At 46.7% G+C, this 18,499-nt stretch overlaps 1 protein-coding gene across 1 annotated transcript in view; it reads left to right on the forward strand.

Moving 5' to 3' along the window:
* The window catches only part of GRIN2A (glutamate ionotropic receptor NMDA type subunit 2A), a 436,390-nt gene that overhangs the window by 382,801 nt on the left and 35,090 nt on the right, over positions 1-18,499 (forward strand). The window contains exon 10 of the mRNA XM_052664054.1: positions 15,167-15,354. Coding sequence (XP_052520014.1) covers positions 15,167-15,354 — 188 coding nt within the window. The remainder of the gene's footprint in view (positions 1-15,166; positions 15,355-18,499) is intronic.

Consider the following 18,499-nt stretch of genomic DNA (forward strand, 5'->3'; position numbering starts at 1 on the left):
TGTGACCTGGTTCCTCCGTGTGACCTCCATGTGTCTCCTCTTTTTATGAGGGATGCTTCTAAGTCATCGGATTTAGGGCCCACCTAAACCCAGGATGATTTTGTCTGATTTTTAGCCTTAACTAATTACATCTACAAAGACCCAACTTCCCAGTAAGGTTGCATTCTGAGGTTCTGATGGATGTGAATTTGAGGGAGGGACACTATTCAACCCACCACACTCACCTGGGCACCAGTGTGGTTTTCCCAGCAGCATCCTCTGTTGGTATCTGACATGAGCACTGCCACAGAAGGCTCTTGTCTGGGGTCTAGGGTCTGCGGGGGAGGCCTCCATCCAGTATGTGCTTGGGAGTGTCACCCGATGACTCTCAGTGGAGAAAGGTACAATACGGGTTCTTGCATGTAAACTACCCCAACCCTGGGCGATGCGATTATTATGTTGGCTAGTTTCCATCCCTGCTTCCTCATCTCAAATGCTTAGCTGTTCTCTCTCTCTGCCAGATGCTCTTATAAGCACTTACCTATAATTCTTCATTTAATTTCACAGCCGCCCCACGAGGGTTGGCATATCCAATCTGCACTGGGTACACAGAGAAACGATCGTCAGGCATGGGAGGGGGAGAAATGTTTCCCGACTCTTCTAGTGTTTTCCTGGCTGGTCAAAGAATTAAATTGAGGTGAGACAGGTTAGCGGGAGAAAGTCAAATAAAATTTTAATAATGTGTATGTGGGAGAGACCCAGGAGAACTGGCTAACTCACCCAAAGGGCCCAAGCCTCACCTACCATCCTCAGCAAAAGACAAAGAGGATGTTGGAGGCGGGTGGGTTGGGGCTTCCAAGGAGAGGAAGGCAAATGACATGGAGATGGAAAAGCAGATGTTTGGGAAATAAATTTGCCGGGCCACGGTAGACGGTGGAACACACCGATCTTTAAGCCCTGTTCTGTCTCCCCAAACAGAGTAAACCCATGTTCTTTGCAGACAGCTCTGGTGGTAGCTCTATTCTGGGAACAAGCCCTTCATCTAAATTCTTCAGGCAGTTAAGGAGGAGGTAAAAAGAAACATCTCCTGAGTCTCTTGTTTCTTAAAAATAATCAGCCTAACTTAGTCCTCATGCCAAAGAGACACCATTTGGGATGGCAAATTTGGCTCCCCTGCACTGCGTGTGGGCTTCCCAAGTGGCTTAGAGGTAAAGACTCCACCTTCAGTGCAGGAGACGCAGGTTCAGTCCCTGGGTCAGGAAGATTGCCCAGAGAAGGACATGGCAACCCACTCCTAAATTTTTAAGGAAATTTAAACAACCTGGCTGAGCCTTTTTCCCACATCTTCCAAATCCTGGAGGAAGTAGCTACCCACTCCAGTATTCTTGCCTGGGAAATCTCATGGACAGAGGAGCCTGGCAAGCTACAGTCCACAGGGTCGCAAAGAGTCGGACACAACTGAGTGGATGAGCGTGTATGCCCACACTGGCGTGCACAGCTTAAGTCTCTTGCTGGTGAGCTTCAGAGATGGGATTTGAAGTGGCTCTAGCATCTCTGCTGAAAATCACTCTGCTCTATCACTCTCACAAAAGAAGATATCCTTGCTGGTAAAACATGCAGATAAATAAGCATCCATTTGACTGTGTCCCAATTCCAAATCACCCCCAGTCCCTGCAGGTAAGCAGTGTGCTGTCTTTGATATACATGCCATTTCTCCCAGATCTTTGTCAGATGAACTTGCAAATATTTATGTGTTCACATATAATTATAAAATTTTATTTTGTGGGGTGCTTTCAAACTCTGTGAAGTAAGGCACAGTTTGGTTTTTCAGTTAATAATGTGTTTTGAAGTGCCTTCCATGTCCATAGGTGTCTCTTGCCTTCATTCTCTTTGATGGCTGGAAAGAATTCCATGGTTTGCATATAGCACAGTTTATTATATTAGTTCCCTCTGGGGGGCTCTTGGTAATATGGTCATATTAAAATCCATGATGAGGTGTCTGTGTGCTTTGGCAAGTCATTCTTTAGGAATGATCTCAAGAAGTATGATTTCTGGGTCAGAGTATTTATACTTCCTAGAAAAGGTTAGTCTTATTCAGCTGATTGATTGACTTATTTATTTTCTGAATGACCCCATGATTCAGAGCATTGACCTTGAATTGAGAAATACCTAGCTTTATTTTCTTACTCTGCTAATTACCAGCTGTGTGACTTCTGGAAATTTAAATAACCTCTCTGAGGCTATTTCCCACAGCTTCCAAATCCTGGAGGAAATAGCTACCCACTCCAGTATTCTTGCCTGAAAAATCCCATGGACTTAGGTACCTGGTGGGCTACAGTCAGTCCTTTGGATCACAAAGAGTCAGACAGGATTGAACACGCACATTCAGAACACTTCTGAGGACTGAATGAATCGACTTGCGGAAAATTCCGGCACTGTATCAGATGCATAATAGGCTTTCATTGATTCTTTCCCCAGTCTCTCACTGTCATTTATTTTCTGGCCTTGAGAGTCCCTGCCTTTCAGTCCTGGTATGTGACAAGTTCAGCAGGATCACCATCTTTACCAGGAGTGTGTGGTGATGCTTAAGAGCCAAGCATCCTGGATTCGAATTCCCTCTCTGCTGACGGTCAGCTGTGGGACTTTAGACACGCTAATTAACTTCATAGACCTCAGGGTTTTTGTTTATAAAATAATGCTAACTATGATTCCTTCACCTAGGAACCATACCTTAGGAACCTGCACTTAGAACCATTGTAAGGATTAAATGAGACAGGCAGGCAGAGAGCAGTGTCTGACGCACAGTCAACATTCAGGAAAAGTCTGTAACAGAAAACATTCTGTGTAATATGAGCATTTTAAATACTGTGCTGTGCACCGTGGAACTTTTGCACCGTGGAACTTGAAGAATATCTACTAAGAAACGCCATAAAAGACTGACGTGTGGGCAGGAATCAATACTTTTCCTGGTCAGAGCATGAGCCATAGCATGAAGAAGGAAGAGCATTTGCAGAGCACTCTATAATCCCTCAAGCAAGTTTCCAGTCATTGCTTCCTTCAACCAGAGTACAGCCACCAGAAGAGATCGTTTTCCTTCTGGTCAGATGGGGAAGTCAAGGCTTAGGTCTGAGCACAGACTCACCCAACGCCCCACAGTGATGCTTCTCTGACTCCATACCCAACCTGAGGACAGGCGCTCTGATTCCGGAAGCCAGTGACAGCCTGGCCCTGAAGGCGCGTTGCATTGGCAGGTGGTAGACGGGTCTGGAAGCTCTGATGCTGTGGGACACCCAGGGCAGAGACCTCCTCTGGGCTTTGGTTTTCTCTCCTGAAAAATCAAAAGGCTGCAGTACATGATCTATCAATATCTTGGATAAGGTTAGTTTGTTACATTCAGCAGTAATGAAGAAGAGGGGGTTTGATGTGTCATTTTAACCTTGTCCTGTTTGTGAGGTTGTTAGTAGGCAAACTGTTTGCCCTGCTTCCTTTCTGCTGTTTCTCCCTTTCTCCACTCTCTCTCCCAAGACTCCTGAGAGTCCCTTGGACTGCAAGGAGATCCAACCAGTCCATCCTAAAGGAGATCAGTCCTGAGTGTTCATTGGACGGACTGATGTTGAAGCTGAAACTCTAATACTTCGGTAATCTCATGCAAAGAGTTGACTCATTGGAAAAGACCCTGATGCTGGGAAAGATTGAGGGCGGGAGGAGAAGGGGATGACAGAGGATGAGATGGTTGGATGGCATCATTGACTCTGTGGAGATGAGTCTGAGTCAACTCCGGGAGTTGGTGATGGACAGCGAGGTCTGGCATGCTGTGGTCCATGGGGCAAAGAGTCAGACACGCCGGAGCGACTGAGCTGAACTCCCTCCTCCTCTTTCTCCCCTCCTCCTTTCCTTCCCTCCTCGCTTGCTCCCTTCCTTCTTCTTTCTCTCTCTTTCCCCTCTCTTGGCCTCCCTTCTCCCTCCCTCTCATCTCTGAGTCTCTTCCTGTAGGCCTGACTCCCTCTTTTCACTCTCTCCCTCTCTGTCTTAACCACTCTCTCCTCCTCTATCTCTCCCTCACTCTCTTTGTTCTTTCCTGTCTTCTTCTCTCCCTGTCTTCCCATTTTCCTTGGTCCCTGCTTCCTTCTGTATTTCCCCCCTCTCTTGTTTTCTCCCTCCTTCTCTGCCTCTCTCTGTCTCAGTCTTACAATACTGCTCAGAATGTTCTCAGTTAAAAAATAAATAGTCACCATCCGTCTTTTTTGCCCAATTCACAGTGAATATTACTGTGAAGAATTAATCAACACAAATTAAACTGACAGCAGCGAAAAGCACACAGGGTGAAATTTGTTATTGACTGCAAATCCATAAATGACTCAAATCTTCTTGGCCAACTTTGCCTCTCTGTGCAATTTTGACCCAGGAGAATTGGACTTGATGGCCACCATCCCCATTAGAGAAAGCTCAAGATGGCAGAAGTTATAAATTAGTAAAATTTGTTACGGTCCAAACACTGATCAATGAATCAAATCCTTGTAAAATTGCAACACAAAGGAATTGATCCCAGTGAAAATAGTTTCTAAAAAAAAAAAAAAAATTGGAAATAATTCAACTATGCTACACGAGGCATTCATCTAGGAATTAAATTAGCTTAATGGAGTTTGCTCTGAAAAATGCTTCCTTAGTGAAAAGGCATCAAGGTTGGTATAATTCTGACTTCAAAGTTTGTACACATAAACTTCAAAATGTGATTCTGGGTCATTTTCCTAAAATCTATTTCAGACCATCCCATGCTGATGGCAGGTACGGTCTCTGTATGTATTGAGAGTCCCTTGCCCAAGCAGACACTTCCAAAGGCTGTCGTGCATCAAGGGTACCTCTTCTTTGGCCCGTGAATGTGCCTCACCCACCGGTAGTGCTGAGTCTGGATGCTTTGATGGTGATTTGCACACCATGGCTTCTCTGCTCACGTATGTCACCCCTGCCCCAGCCATCCCCTGGATTCGTACCAGGAAACACAGTTTCCAAAACACCTTCACTCCCATTTTCATCCATCCTGTATCCAAGAAAATCAACCCTGCATATTCATTGGAAGGACTGATGCTGAAGCTCCAAGACTTTGGTCACCTGATGCGAAGAGCTGACTCATTGGAAAAGACCGTGATGCTGGGAAAGACTGAGAGCAGGAGGAGAAGGGGACGACAGAGGGTGAGATGGTTGGATGGCATCACCGACTCAATGGACATGAGTTTGAGCAAACTTGGGGAGATGGTGAAGGACAGGGAGGCCTGACGTGCTGTGGTCCATGGGGTCATAAAGATTTAGACACAACTGAGCGACTAAACAAGAACTGTCCAGTCCCATGAAAGAGTTGCTATTCCCCTACCTTACAGATGAGAAAAGCAAAGCTCAGAGAGGTCCCATGACTGGCTCTCATCCGTAGCGCTGGCCAAGGCAGACCTGAGCCCCCTCCACTGTCCCACATTCGTCCTGCTGACCTGCCTGAACTGCTGACTGCCGTGCTCCTCTTCCTAAGAAGGCTTTGATGAGCACCCCCACCCCAAAATACAACCAGTTAGCATCCAATGCCCAAGTCTCACTAACGCTTTGCACTAGACCTCCAAAACATACACGCACACAACACACGTTCTGGTTCCATTAATTCATCAGAACAAGTCAATGTCTAAGTTAAAGACTTCTTGAATGTTAATGAATGAATAATTAACTTTAACTGTATAATTAGCCTTTAAATGTGCTAAGACCCCCCAGAGAGCCTCTGAAAACATGCACAAGGAGATGATGAGCTAAAACCGGAAGCTTTTGATGAGGAAATGTCAAGCCCCTTGACAATACAAGCCCCTTTCCCCAAAGGAACCATGCGGTGACTGGAGGCCACAGTCTCGCATTTTGCAAGGGGAAGTCTGCTTGGCTGGCAGACAGTCTTAGGGCCGGGAGTGAACGTTCAGGCCATCGTGTAGCTACAAGAGAGACCCGCTGAAGTAACAGGGTCAGATCTACACACTGGAGGAAGCCGCAGCTGCTCCGCAAAGCTGTCAAAAATGCGGCAGGAAGCCGCTGGGTGAAAGTAGCATGGGACCCCTGTGAGAGTCCTCCTTTGCTCTTTGCAAATCTGCAGAGAGGAGGTCTTATTTCCCCCTCTAGTTCGGAGTCACTGTCATTTTTAATCATTTGCTTTCCTTGAGGACCGCGGGTGACGGGAGAGGATGACAGCACCCACACAGCCTCAGTGATGCCTGGCGGAGGGTGGGGATGTCCCACAGCCAGCACCGCACAGCATGACTCTTCAGGCTCTGGTTGTGTCCCAGCCCTCGCACTGGTGAGCCGAGGTTTCGGTTCATTTGTCACAAATGTTTGCAGAAGAGCTCACCCTTCAGTAGGGAGCAGAGGTGGGCCTGGCAGGCACTCTGTCCCCATCATCGTTCTCAGATGGGATCTTTAAGCCTCCCCTGCCCCTAAGTGGGAGAAGCACTGAGCCAGTGACAGCCGTGTGGATTGGCAGGAACTGGGATGGCAGGGCCGCAGACATCTCTGCTTTAAAAGCAGGAAAAGAAAAGCTTCCCTGGTAGCTCGGTGGTAAAGAATCTGCCTGCCAACGCAGAAGACTCAGGTTTGATCCCTTGTCCGGGAAGATCCCACATGCTGCGGAACAACTAAGCCCGCGTGCTCTAGAGCCAGGAGCCACAACTTCTGAACCCACATGGTGCAACTGCAGAAACCCGCATGCCCTTGCCCCTGTGCTCTGCAAGGAGAGAAGCCACTGCAATGAGAAGCCCGTGCACCGCAGCGAAGAGTAGCTCCCGCTCGCCGGAACCAGAGCAATGCCTGCTCAGCAACAAAGACCCACCTCAAAAATAAGTAAATGAGTAAATTACGAGAAAAAAAAGCAAGGGAAGAAAAAACCAAGCAGAAAAACATCACGGCTCTTCCCTGTGAGGCCTGAGGCTTCCAGCCATGGCTCTGCGTTCTGAGGGGCTCTTCCGCCAGTGCCCGCCTCTAATGTCCGTGTTGTTTCATCCCCAGAGCTACCCGTTACCACCGTGCAGCCTAACATGCCTCTCTCTTGCCCACCATTGCAGTTCCAATCCCCCCAGAGCTTTTGGTCTCAGTTGGGCTTCTCTTTCTGACGCTCTACCCTCAACAGGAACCTATGGCCGCCTATGCCTAAACGACTCCCATACGAGTAGGGTTAAGATGTGTTGGGGGCAAGAGATGGTTCCTCTGGAAGTGACTCCAGACCTCACATGGCTGAGCATCTCCTGGGAAAGAGACAGACGAAACTGAACAACCCACCAGATCTTTTAAAACCCGGATGGCTCTGGTCTGATCCTTTCCCTTTTTTCATCATGGTGGGCTTCACGTTGAGCTGTAACCCCCAGCCTGAATTTCATAAGTAAGAGAGCTGCTTCCACTTACTCCGCAGTCTATGGATAATGTGGTCCCAGTGGTTATGAGGGTGGCCTTTGTCGTCAGGCTGTGTTAAGCCCAAGTGCCATCTGACAGTCACATAAGCTGGCCTGCCATGCCCCTCACTTCACCTTTCAGGGCCTCTGTTTCCTCATTCCACAGGGGTGGCAGGCGTGCATCCTGCTTTACTCAGTCAGAGAAAGTAAGTGAAACAAGATAATGTCTATAAAGTATTCAGGTCCAGGCTTGTCCTGCACAATGCATGAATGTTGTAAGCCCCTCTGCTGGAAAATCTGAATGCAGAGGGATCCACCAGTGTTGGCCCTGCACGCACCTCTCCTTACATAACCTCCCTTTATTCCCAGTGGCCTTCGGAGGGCAGCTCATGTCTGCCCCGCTTTACAGGGAGAAGAAGAAGGCTGAGAAACACAGGGGCCTTGTTCAAAGGCTTTGACCACAAAGCCCGAGCTGGAGGACGTCAGCGAGTTTTACATCTTTTCTTTTTAACAACGGGAACATTTTCCCTTCAGTGGGAAGGAGATCAAAGGCACAGGTCTCTGAGTTGGAGCCAGGAGAGGCAGGGCCCCACCTCCCCCGCCCACTGGGAGCCACTTCTGCAGCCCCCGACCACGCCTGGCCATTTATACTGGAATCTGATTTAATGAAACAAAATAAAATGGACACCTCAGGTCCTCAGTTGCAGTAACCGCATGTGAAGGGCTCGATAGTCATAGCACAGATTTGGAGTATTTCCATCACTGTAGAAAGTTCTGGACAGTGCTGCTATAGAGAGTGTGTGTACAGTAAGTCCCCTACGTACAATTGAGTTCCATTCCGAGAGTGCGTTCATAAGTCCAATTTGCTCCTGAGTCCAACAGAGTTAGCTTAGGCACCCAACTAACATGTCAGCTATATTGTACTGTACTATAATAGGTTTATAATACTATTCATGCAAATAATACATTAAAAAACAGGCACAAAAAGAGAAAGCATTTTTAATGTTACAGTACCTTGAAAAGTACAGTAGTTCAATACAACAGGGCTGGCATACAGGGGCTGGCATGGAGCAAACAGGCAAGAAGAGTCGCTGACTAGAGGGGAGAAAGGAGGTGGGAGATGGCAGAGCTGAAGGATATTCAGCAATAGGAGATGAAGGGTAAGCTGCAGTTTCCCTCATGCTTAACAATGATGGAATGAATGTTAGCATCTTTGAAAGTTCATACTTGAAGGTTCCTTTGTAGGGAACTTCCTGTACAAAGTTTGGAGATACTGCTGGTGAGCTTCAGGCAGTCTTTTGTTGCTGTTCAGTCACTAAGTTTTGTCCTACATTTTGTGACCCCGTGGACTGTAGCATGCCAGACCTCTCTGTCCCTCACCATCTCCCGGAGTTCACCCAAGTTCATGTCCATTGAGTCAGTGATGCCATCCAACCATCTCATCCTCTGCTGCCCCCTTCTCCTCCTGCCCTCAATCTTTCTCAGCATCAGGGTCTTTTCCAGTGAGTCAGCTCTTCCCATCAGGTGTCCAAAGTATTGGAGGTTCAGCTTCAGCATCAGTCCTTCCAGTGAATATTCAGCGTCAATTTCCCTTAGAACTGACTGGTTTGATCTCCTTGCTGTCCAGGGGACTCTCAGGCTTTCTCCAGCACTACAATTCCTTAGCCTCTTGAAATCTCATCTGCTCATAAACAACACAAGAAAATAAAATAAATAATAATAATAAATCTCCCTCCTGGGCATTTGTGAGGCCCCACTGGGACAATGCATGTAAAATGACTGTGTGTTTTTGTCAAGCGTTGTACAAACAGTGGCCATGTCTATCGGGGGTTCTGTGTAAGCCCTCAGATGTTCTTGAACATGCAGGTATCTGTGACCAACGCATTTAGACTCCAGCTCTCTAGAATCCTCCATGAGGGACAGAAATCAAAGTCACGTAGCCCTGTGGTTTCCTTCACATGTTGTCCTCACTTTGGTTCTGACGTGGCCCTGAGACCTCTGAGGGTACTGGTGCCAGTCCACCCAGAGGTGCCCACGTGTGATCACTTTGCTCAGAATAACTGTGTCTTTTGCAGGTGTCCTCCCTCTGACTTGATGATATCTTGCTTTTGCAAGCTTCGTTTTCCAAGTAAACTTCCCCTTTTTCTTTGCACTTATCCAGCTGTTCTTTTGCTCAGCTCAAGACTTGTCATGAAATATGGTAATGATTTGCAGAAATCCATGCCTCTGCATAAAATACAAATTTAAACAGCTCTTGGACAGCTCTCATACGGGGGCCAGGTACAGATTTAATTTCCATTCCAGAAATGTTTCAGCATGTGGTGGGTTAGCAGGATGGGGAGGACTTTCACCCCATGAATACCAACAAATGGCCTTAATATATGAATACCCTTGTACACACCTAGGCGTTTATTTGTGTTTGCTTTTTGAGGAACTGAGGTCAGAGAGATGGGTGAGTCTTAGAAAGTTTCAATAAAACCCAGGTTCTTAGCATCCCCATGGCAACATAAAGCGTTGGAGTTGCAAGCACTCCACCTTCATTAAGACGATACGTGCCATCCGTTTGTCCCAAAGACCCCAGGACACATGTTATCCTAAGTCTCAGTTTCCCTATTCGGAGTGACAGAGATGACTCAGGTTTCAAAATTGTAGAATTCCACAGTTCCACAGGACCACAATGTCAACCTCATCTCACAGATGACAAACCAGCAGTGCAAAAGAAGGAAGTGACTTTCCTGAGGTGATGCTGTCATCCAAATGTAGACAAAGCACATAGATCCCTCCCACCTGTTCCTCCACAGCTCCTGTCACAAGCCCTCCTGCCATCATGCACAAATCAGCCTTTAACAACTACACCCCCCGCCCCCACGAAGTCCATGGGTCTCAGAGAAACCTGTATGCAGGTCAAGAAGCAACAATTAGAACTGGACATGAAACAATAGACTGGTTCAACATTGGGAAACGAGTACATCAAGGCTGTATATTGTCACCCTGCTTATTTAACTTCTATGCAGAGTACATCATACAATATGCTGGGTTGGATGAAGGACAAGCTGGAATCAAGATTGCCAGGAGAAATATCAATAACCTCAGATACACAGATGACACCACCCTATGGCAGAAAGTGAAGAGGAACTAAAGAGCCTCTTGATAAAGGTGAAAGAGGAGAGTGAAAATGTTGGCTTAAATCTCAACATTCAAAAAACTAAGATCGTGGCACCTGGTTCCATCAATTCATGGCAAATATATGGGGAAACAGTGGAAACAGAGGCAGACTTTATTTTCTTGGGCTCCAAAATCACTGCAGATGGTGCCTGCAGCCATGAAATTAAAAGACACTTACTCCTTGGAAGAAAAGCCATGACAAAGCTAGACAGATATTAAAAAGCAGCGACATTACTTTTCTGACAAAGGTCCATATAGTCAAAACTATGGTTTTCCCTGTAGTCATGTGCGGATGTTAGAGTTGGACTGTATGGTCCACGTTCTGGACCATAAAGAAGGCTGAGCAGTGAAGAACTGATGCTTTCAAACTGGTGTTGGCGAACTCTTGAGAGTGAGTCCCTTGGACTACAAGGAGATCAAACCAGTCCATCCTAAAGGAAATCAGTCCTGAATATTCATTGGAAGGACTGATCCTGAAGCTGAAGCTCCAATACTCTGGCCACCTGATGGGAGAAGCCAACTCATTAGAAAAGACTGTGATGCTGGGAAAGATTGAGGGCAGGAGGAGAAGGGGGCAACAGAGGATGAGATGGTTGAATGACATCATTGACTCAATGGACATGAGTTTGAGCAAACTCTGGGAGATGGTGGACAGGGAGACCTGCCATGCTGCAGTCCATGGGGTCACAAAGAGTTGGACGCAACCGAGCACCTGAACCACAGTAGCATTGCTGGCTCTCCAGAAAGGCTGTTTCCTCTTGGTTTGTCAGTTGTGTTCATCATCACCGTTGACAACACCCAGTTTTTCCCACTCTTCCGCTTAGATCATCTGATGCCCTTTAAATAGTCTCAGAGTATAAAACCGAGTCTCCAACCCTACAGCCCTGAGATGAAAGCTTCAGAGTCTGTGAGTGAGGCACGTCCTGTAGTTTGGCCCCATCTCTAGCCATTAAAGAAACAAACAAATTAAAATGAAGAACGTAGCTGCAAACCTTCCAAATCGTTTTGTTCCCACAGGGAGCCCTTCCGCACTTGTCTCTGAGAGGATGCAGCATTTTACATGCTCTTGCTACCACTTACATTTTTCTTTGCTTCACTGTTTTATGTCTTCTTGTTAAGGAGAGAAGAGCGGTAAAGCTGAAAAAGTGTCAAGAAGTTGAGCACTCCTCAACTGACTTTTCTTATTACTTTAGAGTTTATACTTCCATCCCTGTTTTCAAGGGTGATTGATCATTTCAGCCTTCTTAAATAACTTTAAAAAATGGAAAAAACATACATGCCCATTAATAGGTATGTAGGTCATGAATTAGGCACAGCCATGTCTTTGAACCCCTTCATCAATCACAGCCTTGTCATGGTGAAGGGGCTTGTGTAACTCAAAGAAGCCATAACCCTTGCCATGAAGGGCCACCCAAGATGGATGGGTCACAGTGAAGCTCAGTTCAGTTTAGTTCATTTGCTCCATTGTGTCCGACTCTTTGTGACCCTATGGACTGCAGCACGCTGGGTCTCCCTGTCTATCACCAACTCCTGGAGTTTACCCAAACTCATGTCCATTGAGTCAGTGATGCCATCCAACCATCTCATCCTCTGTTGTCCCCTTCTCCTCCTGCCTTCAATCTTTCCAAGCATCAGGGTCTTTTCAAATGAGTCAGTTCTTCATATCAGGTGGCCAAAGTATTGGAGTTTCAGCTTCAACATCAGTCCTTCCACTGTGACGAGTTCTGACAAAATGTGGTCCACAACAAAATCTAGACAGGGTATTGAAAAGCAGAGACATCACTTGGCCAACAAAGGTCCGTGTGGTCAAAGCTATGGTTTTTCCAGTAGTCATGTACAGGTGTGAGAGTTGGTCCATAAAGAGGGCTAGATACCAAAGAACTGATGCTTTTGAACTGCGGTGTTGTAGAAGACTCTTGAGAGTCCTTGAATATCAAGGAGATCAAACCAGTCCATCCTAAAGGAAATCAAACCTGAATATTCATTGGAAGGACTGATGCTGAAGCTCCAATACTCTGGCCATCTGATGCGAAGAGCCAACTCATTGGAAAAGACCCTGATGCTGGGAAAGATCAAAGGCAAAAGAAGAGGCCGGCAGAGGATGAGATGGTTAGATAGCACTGAGTCCATAGACTCAATGGACATAAATTTGAGGAATCTGCGGGAGACAGTGGAGGACAGAGGAGCCTGGCGTGCTGCAGTCTACATAGGGTCAGAAAGAGTTGTACGCGACTTAGCAACTAAACAGAAGCAACAATATCTTTGAGAGGATTACTGGATGCTTGCTTTTTTGGAGGGTGCTGACTGGGAGAGGCGAACAGAACTTTTGAGATGATGGTGATGTTGCTTTCTATCTTGATGTGTGTGATGATTTCAAGGATGTACACATATGTAAAAATTTATCTAGCGCTTTATTTCATATAAGTTAGACCTCAATAAAAATAAATGTACCAAAAAATTAAAAAGAGTGCTCTGTTTATTGACATAGAAGCACATTCACTGTGTGTGGGATGAAATAAGAGAAGAAAGCCATTGGTAAAATGGTTTGCATGGCATTGTTATATTTTGGAGAGTGAAACAGTGTTGGCAAACTAATGTCCCATGGGCCAGGCTATTTTGTGTGAATAACCTTTTATTGGGACAGAGTTGAACTCCTTCATTTATGTATTATCGATGGCTGCTTTCATACTGTGTAGTTTCCTAGGATTTTGATAACAAAGCATCACAAATTGAGAAGCTTAAGCAATAGGGATTTTTTTTGGTCTTGTATTTCTGGAGCCTGGAAGGCCAAGATCAAGGTTATCCATAGGGCTGTGGCCCCTCTGAAGGCACCAGAAGGGTCTTCTGGTCTCTGGTGGTTCCTAGGCTTGTGGCAGCATAACTCCAACCTTCCCTTGACGGTCTCTCTGTGAGCACGTCTGTGTCCAAATTCCTTCTTTTTACTTTTTAAAAGCTTTTCATTTTGCACTGGTGTCTAACCGATCAACAATATTGTAATAGTTTCAGGTGGATAGCCAGGGACTCAGCCATACATATACATATATCTGTTCTCCCCTGGGTGTTCATTGGAAGGACTGATGCTGAAGCTGAAACTCCAGTACTTTGGCCACCTGATGTGAAGAACTGACTCCTTGGAAAAGACCCTGATGCTGGGAAAGATTGAAGGCGGGAGGAGAAGGGGACGACAGAGGATGAGATGGCTGGATGGCATCACCAACTTGATGGAAATGAGTTTGGGTAAACTCCGGGAGTTGGTGATGGACAGGGAGGCCTGGCGTGCTGCGATTCATGGGGTCGCAAAGAGTCAGACACAACTGAGCGACTGAACTGACTGACTGAACTGATTCTCCCCTGGTGGCTCAGATGGTAAAGAATCTGCCCTCAATGCATTGGGAAGAGTGTCTGGAGAAGGGAATGACAACCCACTCCAGTGTTCTTTCCTGGGAAATCCTGTGGACAGAGGAGCCTCGTGGGCTATAGTCCATGGGGTTGCAAAAAGTCCAATACAACTGAACCTCTAACATACATTCTTTCCCAAACTCCCCCCCAATCCAGGCTGCCACGTAACATCAAGAAGAGTTCCCTGTGCTACACTGTAGGTCCTTGTTGGCTATTCACTTAAAATAGAGCAGTGTGTACATACACATTCCAAACTCCCTAACTATCCTTTCTCCCCATTCTTCCCCCTGGCAACATAAGTTTGTTCTCTCCAAATTCCTTCTCTGTATCAGGACACCAGTGGTGTTGGGTTAGGAGCCCACCTTGCTCCAGTGTGACCTCGCCTCAATTAATCTCATCTTCAATGACCCCATCTCCAAATAAGCTCATATTCAGAGATACTGGGGCTTGGGACTTCAACATATGAATTTTGAGAAAGCAAAGTTCGGCCTATAACATGCTATAGCAGCAGAGTTGAGTAGTTGCATCAGAGACTAAGCCTAAACTATTTATTACAGTGTCTTTACAAAAGAAGTACTAGCCCCTGTTTTCAAAGACGTGTGTATGTGTGTGTGTGTTTGCAAATGCATACAAAATTCGGAAGTTTGTTCGCAAATACATTAACAGAGATTGCCTCTGAGTTACAGAACTATAGGCAATTTTAACTGCATTCTTAATATTTTCTACATTATTTGGGCTTGTAAAAATTATGATGTAATAATTTTTGTAATAGAAATGAATAGTAAACTTGTCTCTTTGTGCAGGAAGGGGCATCATTCCTGTTTAGTCTCTCTGCTTCCTACATGCAGCCACAAAATTCTCCTGTCCGTTAATGGTTTGTTTTGTTCTGATGCAAACCTCTCTAAATAGGCCACCATTCTACACTGTTAGGAGTGCTGATGGCAAACACTTAGCAACCGGCAAACTCAACTGTTTACTCACTTGGGCATAAGGATTCTTCATGTCTTTATTTAGCTGCCTCTTGTAACTCAGGGAGAAAAGGTTTTGGCTTTTATCTCCTCATTAAAAATAGATCCTTTTATGATGACGGGATGGAGCAGTCATGAGTCATCATCTCCTGGGTGATAGGGAAGTGTGTGATGCTGGATCAGGCCTCGGGAGATGGGCCCCAAGATGGTACCTCACCATCACCTTGACTCTCTGGCTTCTTGTCATTGCAGGAAACTGGATGCTTTCATCTACGACGCTGCCGTCTTGAATTACAAGGCTGGGAGGGACGAAGGCTGCAAGCTGGTGACCATTGGGAGTGGGTACATCTTTGCTACCACTGGTTATGGGATCGCCCTCCAGAAGGGTTCACCATGGAAGAGGCAGATTGACCTGGCCCTGCTCCAGTTTGTGGGTGATGGTAAGACTCTGGTTGACTTCCCCTACTTCCGGGGGACTGGAGACCCTCACACCCTCTGCTTCCTAACTGGCTTTCCAGTGGATCTTTGGGTAATGACTTGGCTCACTATAAGTATTTACTGAGTGCTGACCACATGGTATCACGGTTCTTTAGGTTGCTTATAATGGTAATCAGTTATGGACAACTAAGTCAATTTAAAGGAGTTTATTTTAAGGATGCTTAAGTGTCTATCTCAGTGAATTTAGGAAAGAGTTGAGCAAATAAGTTCAGAGGGAAAAATAGGAACCAGGGCAGCCCTGGGGCCTCAGCAGCAGGAATTCATGGGTCCTCTCTCTGAAGGAGTGCTTCTCAGTGCGGGGCAGGGATTTCATCCCCTGGGGGATATTTGGCTGCATCTAGAGATATTTTTGGTTGTCATGACAAGGAGGTTATTTGATACCAGCACTTGGTGGGTAGAGGCCAGGGGTAAAGGATGCTGGCATCTTTCAATGCTCAGGATAGCCCCCCCTCCAAAAAAAATCTCAAAACATAGAATTATCTGACCCCAAGCATACAGTAAAGAATCTGCCTGCAACACAGGGGACCCAGGTTGGATCCCTGGGTGGGGAAGATCCCCTGGAGGAGGGCATGATGACCCACTCCAGTGTCCTTGCCTGGAAAGTCCCATGGACAGAGGAGCCTGGTGAACTATAGTCTATTGGGTCCCAAAGAGCCGGACACGCCTGAGCAGCTTTGACTTTCACGCATTTATAGTATCAGGGCTAAGGGGAAAGCTCTGCTCTAGAGCACTTGCTGTTCAGTTGCTAAGTCTCTGAGCATAGTCACGCTCAGGGTCTGACCCTTTGAGACCCTGTGGACTGCAGCACACCAGGCTCCCCTGTCCATCACTATTTCTAGAGCAGTGATATCACACAACTAGTCCCAGTCTCTATTTTCCAAATTCTAAATTTCCAATTCCAGAGGAAGGATTCCTGATCGATTTTGGGTCAAAGGCTCTTTCCTGGACCCCTCAGGAGTGAATAAAGGTTAGAGTTACGTTGTCCTAACATGAGAGTTCCTACTATTTTCCTATGGGGAGATGAAGGAGAGGTGATTGCCATACAGGGAAGAGTTAGCGGAAATCCCATGGGTTTCCACTACAGTCCACCCCTGGGCTGCCTATCCTGAAAAAAGACCACTTCCACCCTCATGGGCTTGCGGTCTAATGGAATGAGGGTGTTTCTGGAGCTTCCAGCTAACTGGACTGACTCTCTCCAGCAGCATTTCCTTCTGTCCATCTCTGCTTTTAGTTGGGGATTTCAACATAGCTCATTGCTCCAGGACATGGTTTTAGAATCCTGTCCTGGCTCACATGGCATGCTGGTTCCCCTTGGACCTGCGAACACTGAGATGGGAAAAGCAAAAGCAGCAGAGATGGCAGGTGAACCCTAAAAATGAGTACGTATGAGTAGGAAACAGAAGTTCAGGGCATAGGTCAGAAGCTGCATTCAAGAATGGGCGGAGGCTATATTTGGAGACAGTTCCAGAAAATGCAGGGCTTCCCAGGTGGCACTAGAAATAAAGAACCCGCCTGTCAATGAGGGAGATAGAAGAACCTTGGGTTTGATCCCTGGGTCAGGAAGATCCCCTGGAGTAGGAGATGGCAACTTACTCCAGTATTCTTGCCCGGAGAATCCCATGCACAGAGGAGCCTGGTGGGCTACAATTGATAGGATCACAAGGAGTCAGACACAACTGAAGAGACTGAGCATGCACACATGCCCAAACATGCTACTCTTGTCCAGGGCTGGGGAGGATGGTCCGTCAACTACCATGGCCAAACACAGTGTTGAAAGAGGCAGAGGTTTGTGTGTACGGTTGGTATAAACTTGAGCAAAGGGCATAATGCCTTATACCCTCTACTCCCAGATTTAAACCTTAGGTTCTCACAGTGTCATCAAGAAACCTGAATGTGTTTTATATTTAACTCCCAAATGAGAGCATCTGAATCTTTGGATTCTCTCTAGGGCATTGGTACCTTTCAATCAGATCAACACCCATGTCCTCTGCTATGTCCTAGTGACGTGTAGCTGTGTCGCCCAGTTATCGCTGTGACATCTTGGAAGAACATGACAATTGGCATTTATTCTGCTCGTGGGAGCACAGGTTGAGTGGGAAAGCTTGCCTTGGGCCATGGTGGCTCCACCTCCTGCTGCAAGCCCAGGGATCATCTCTGTGGTCTTTGTTCCATCCGTGTTTATTCTGAGTCTCAGGCTGAAAGGGCAGCAGCTAGCTGGGAGAAGCTCTTTTCCTGGCTGTGTTGGAGGCACAGGAGAAAACACCCACCTGTGCAGGCACATTTCAAGTCTCAGCTTTCTTTTTTTAATTTATTTCTTTTATATGGGAGTATAGTTGCAGTACCTGCCTGCAGTGCAGGAGCCGCTGGAGATATGAGCTCTGTTCCTGGGTCGGGAAGATCCCCTGGAAGAGGGCATGGCAACCCACTCCAGTATTCATGGGCTTCCTTGGTGTCTCAGAAGGTAAAGAATCTGCCTACAATGCAGGAGATCTAGGTTTGATCTTTGGGTTGGGAAGATCTGGAGGAGGGAACGGCTACCCACTCCAGATTCTGGCCTGCAGAATCCCATGGACAGAGGAGCCTGGAGGGCTACAGTCCGTGGGGTCACAAAGAGCCGGACACGACTAAAGCGCCTGAGCACAATACAGCACAGCACATAGTCGGGTCAGCAGAGCCCTGTGAGTTTCAGGTGTATAGCAGAGTGATTCAGTTCTACAGATACACGTGTCTATTCGTTTTTGAATTCTTTTCCCATTTAGGTTGTTGCATAATATTGCTTGGGCTTCCCTGGTGGCTCAGACGGTAAAGAATCTGCTTGCAATGCGAGGAGACCCTGGATCAGTCCCTGAGTTAGGAAGATCCCCTGGAGAAGGGAATGGCAACCCACTCCAGTATGCTTGCCTGGAGCGTTCCATGGACAGAGGAGCCTGGGGGGCTATAGTTCTTGGTGTTGCCAAGAGTCAGAGATGACTGAGTGGCTAAGACTTTCAAATACTGAGCAGGGTTCCCTGTGCTCTACAGTAGGTCCTCGTTGGCTGCCTTTGCCACATTCGCATCTGCTAACACCCTTCTGTCCAAAGCAAGTCC

Source organism: Budorcas taxicolor, chromosome 2, assembly GCF_023091745.1.
Source record: "Budorcas taxicolor isolate Tak-1 chromosome 2, Takin1.1, whole genome shotgun sequence".
In the NCBI taxonomy this organism is placed as follows: domain Eukaryota; kingdom Metazoa; phylum Chordata; class Mammalia; order Artiodactyla; family Bovidae; genus Budorcas; species Budorcas taxicolor.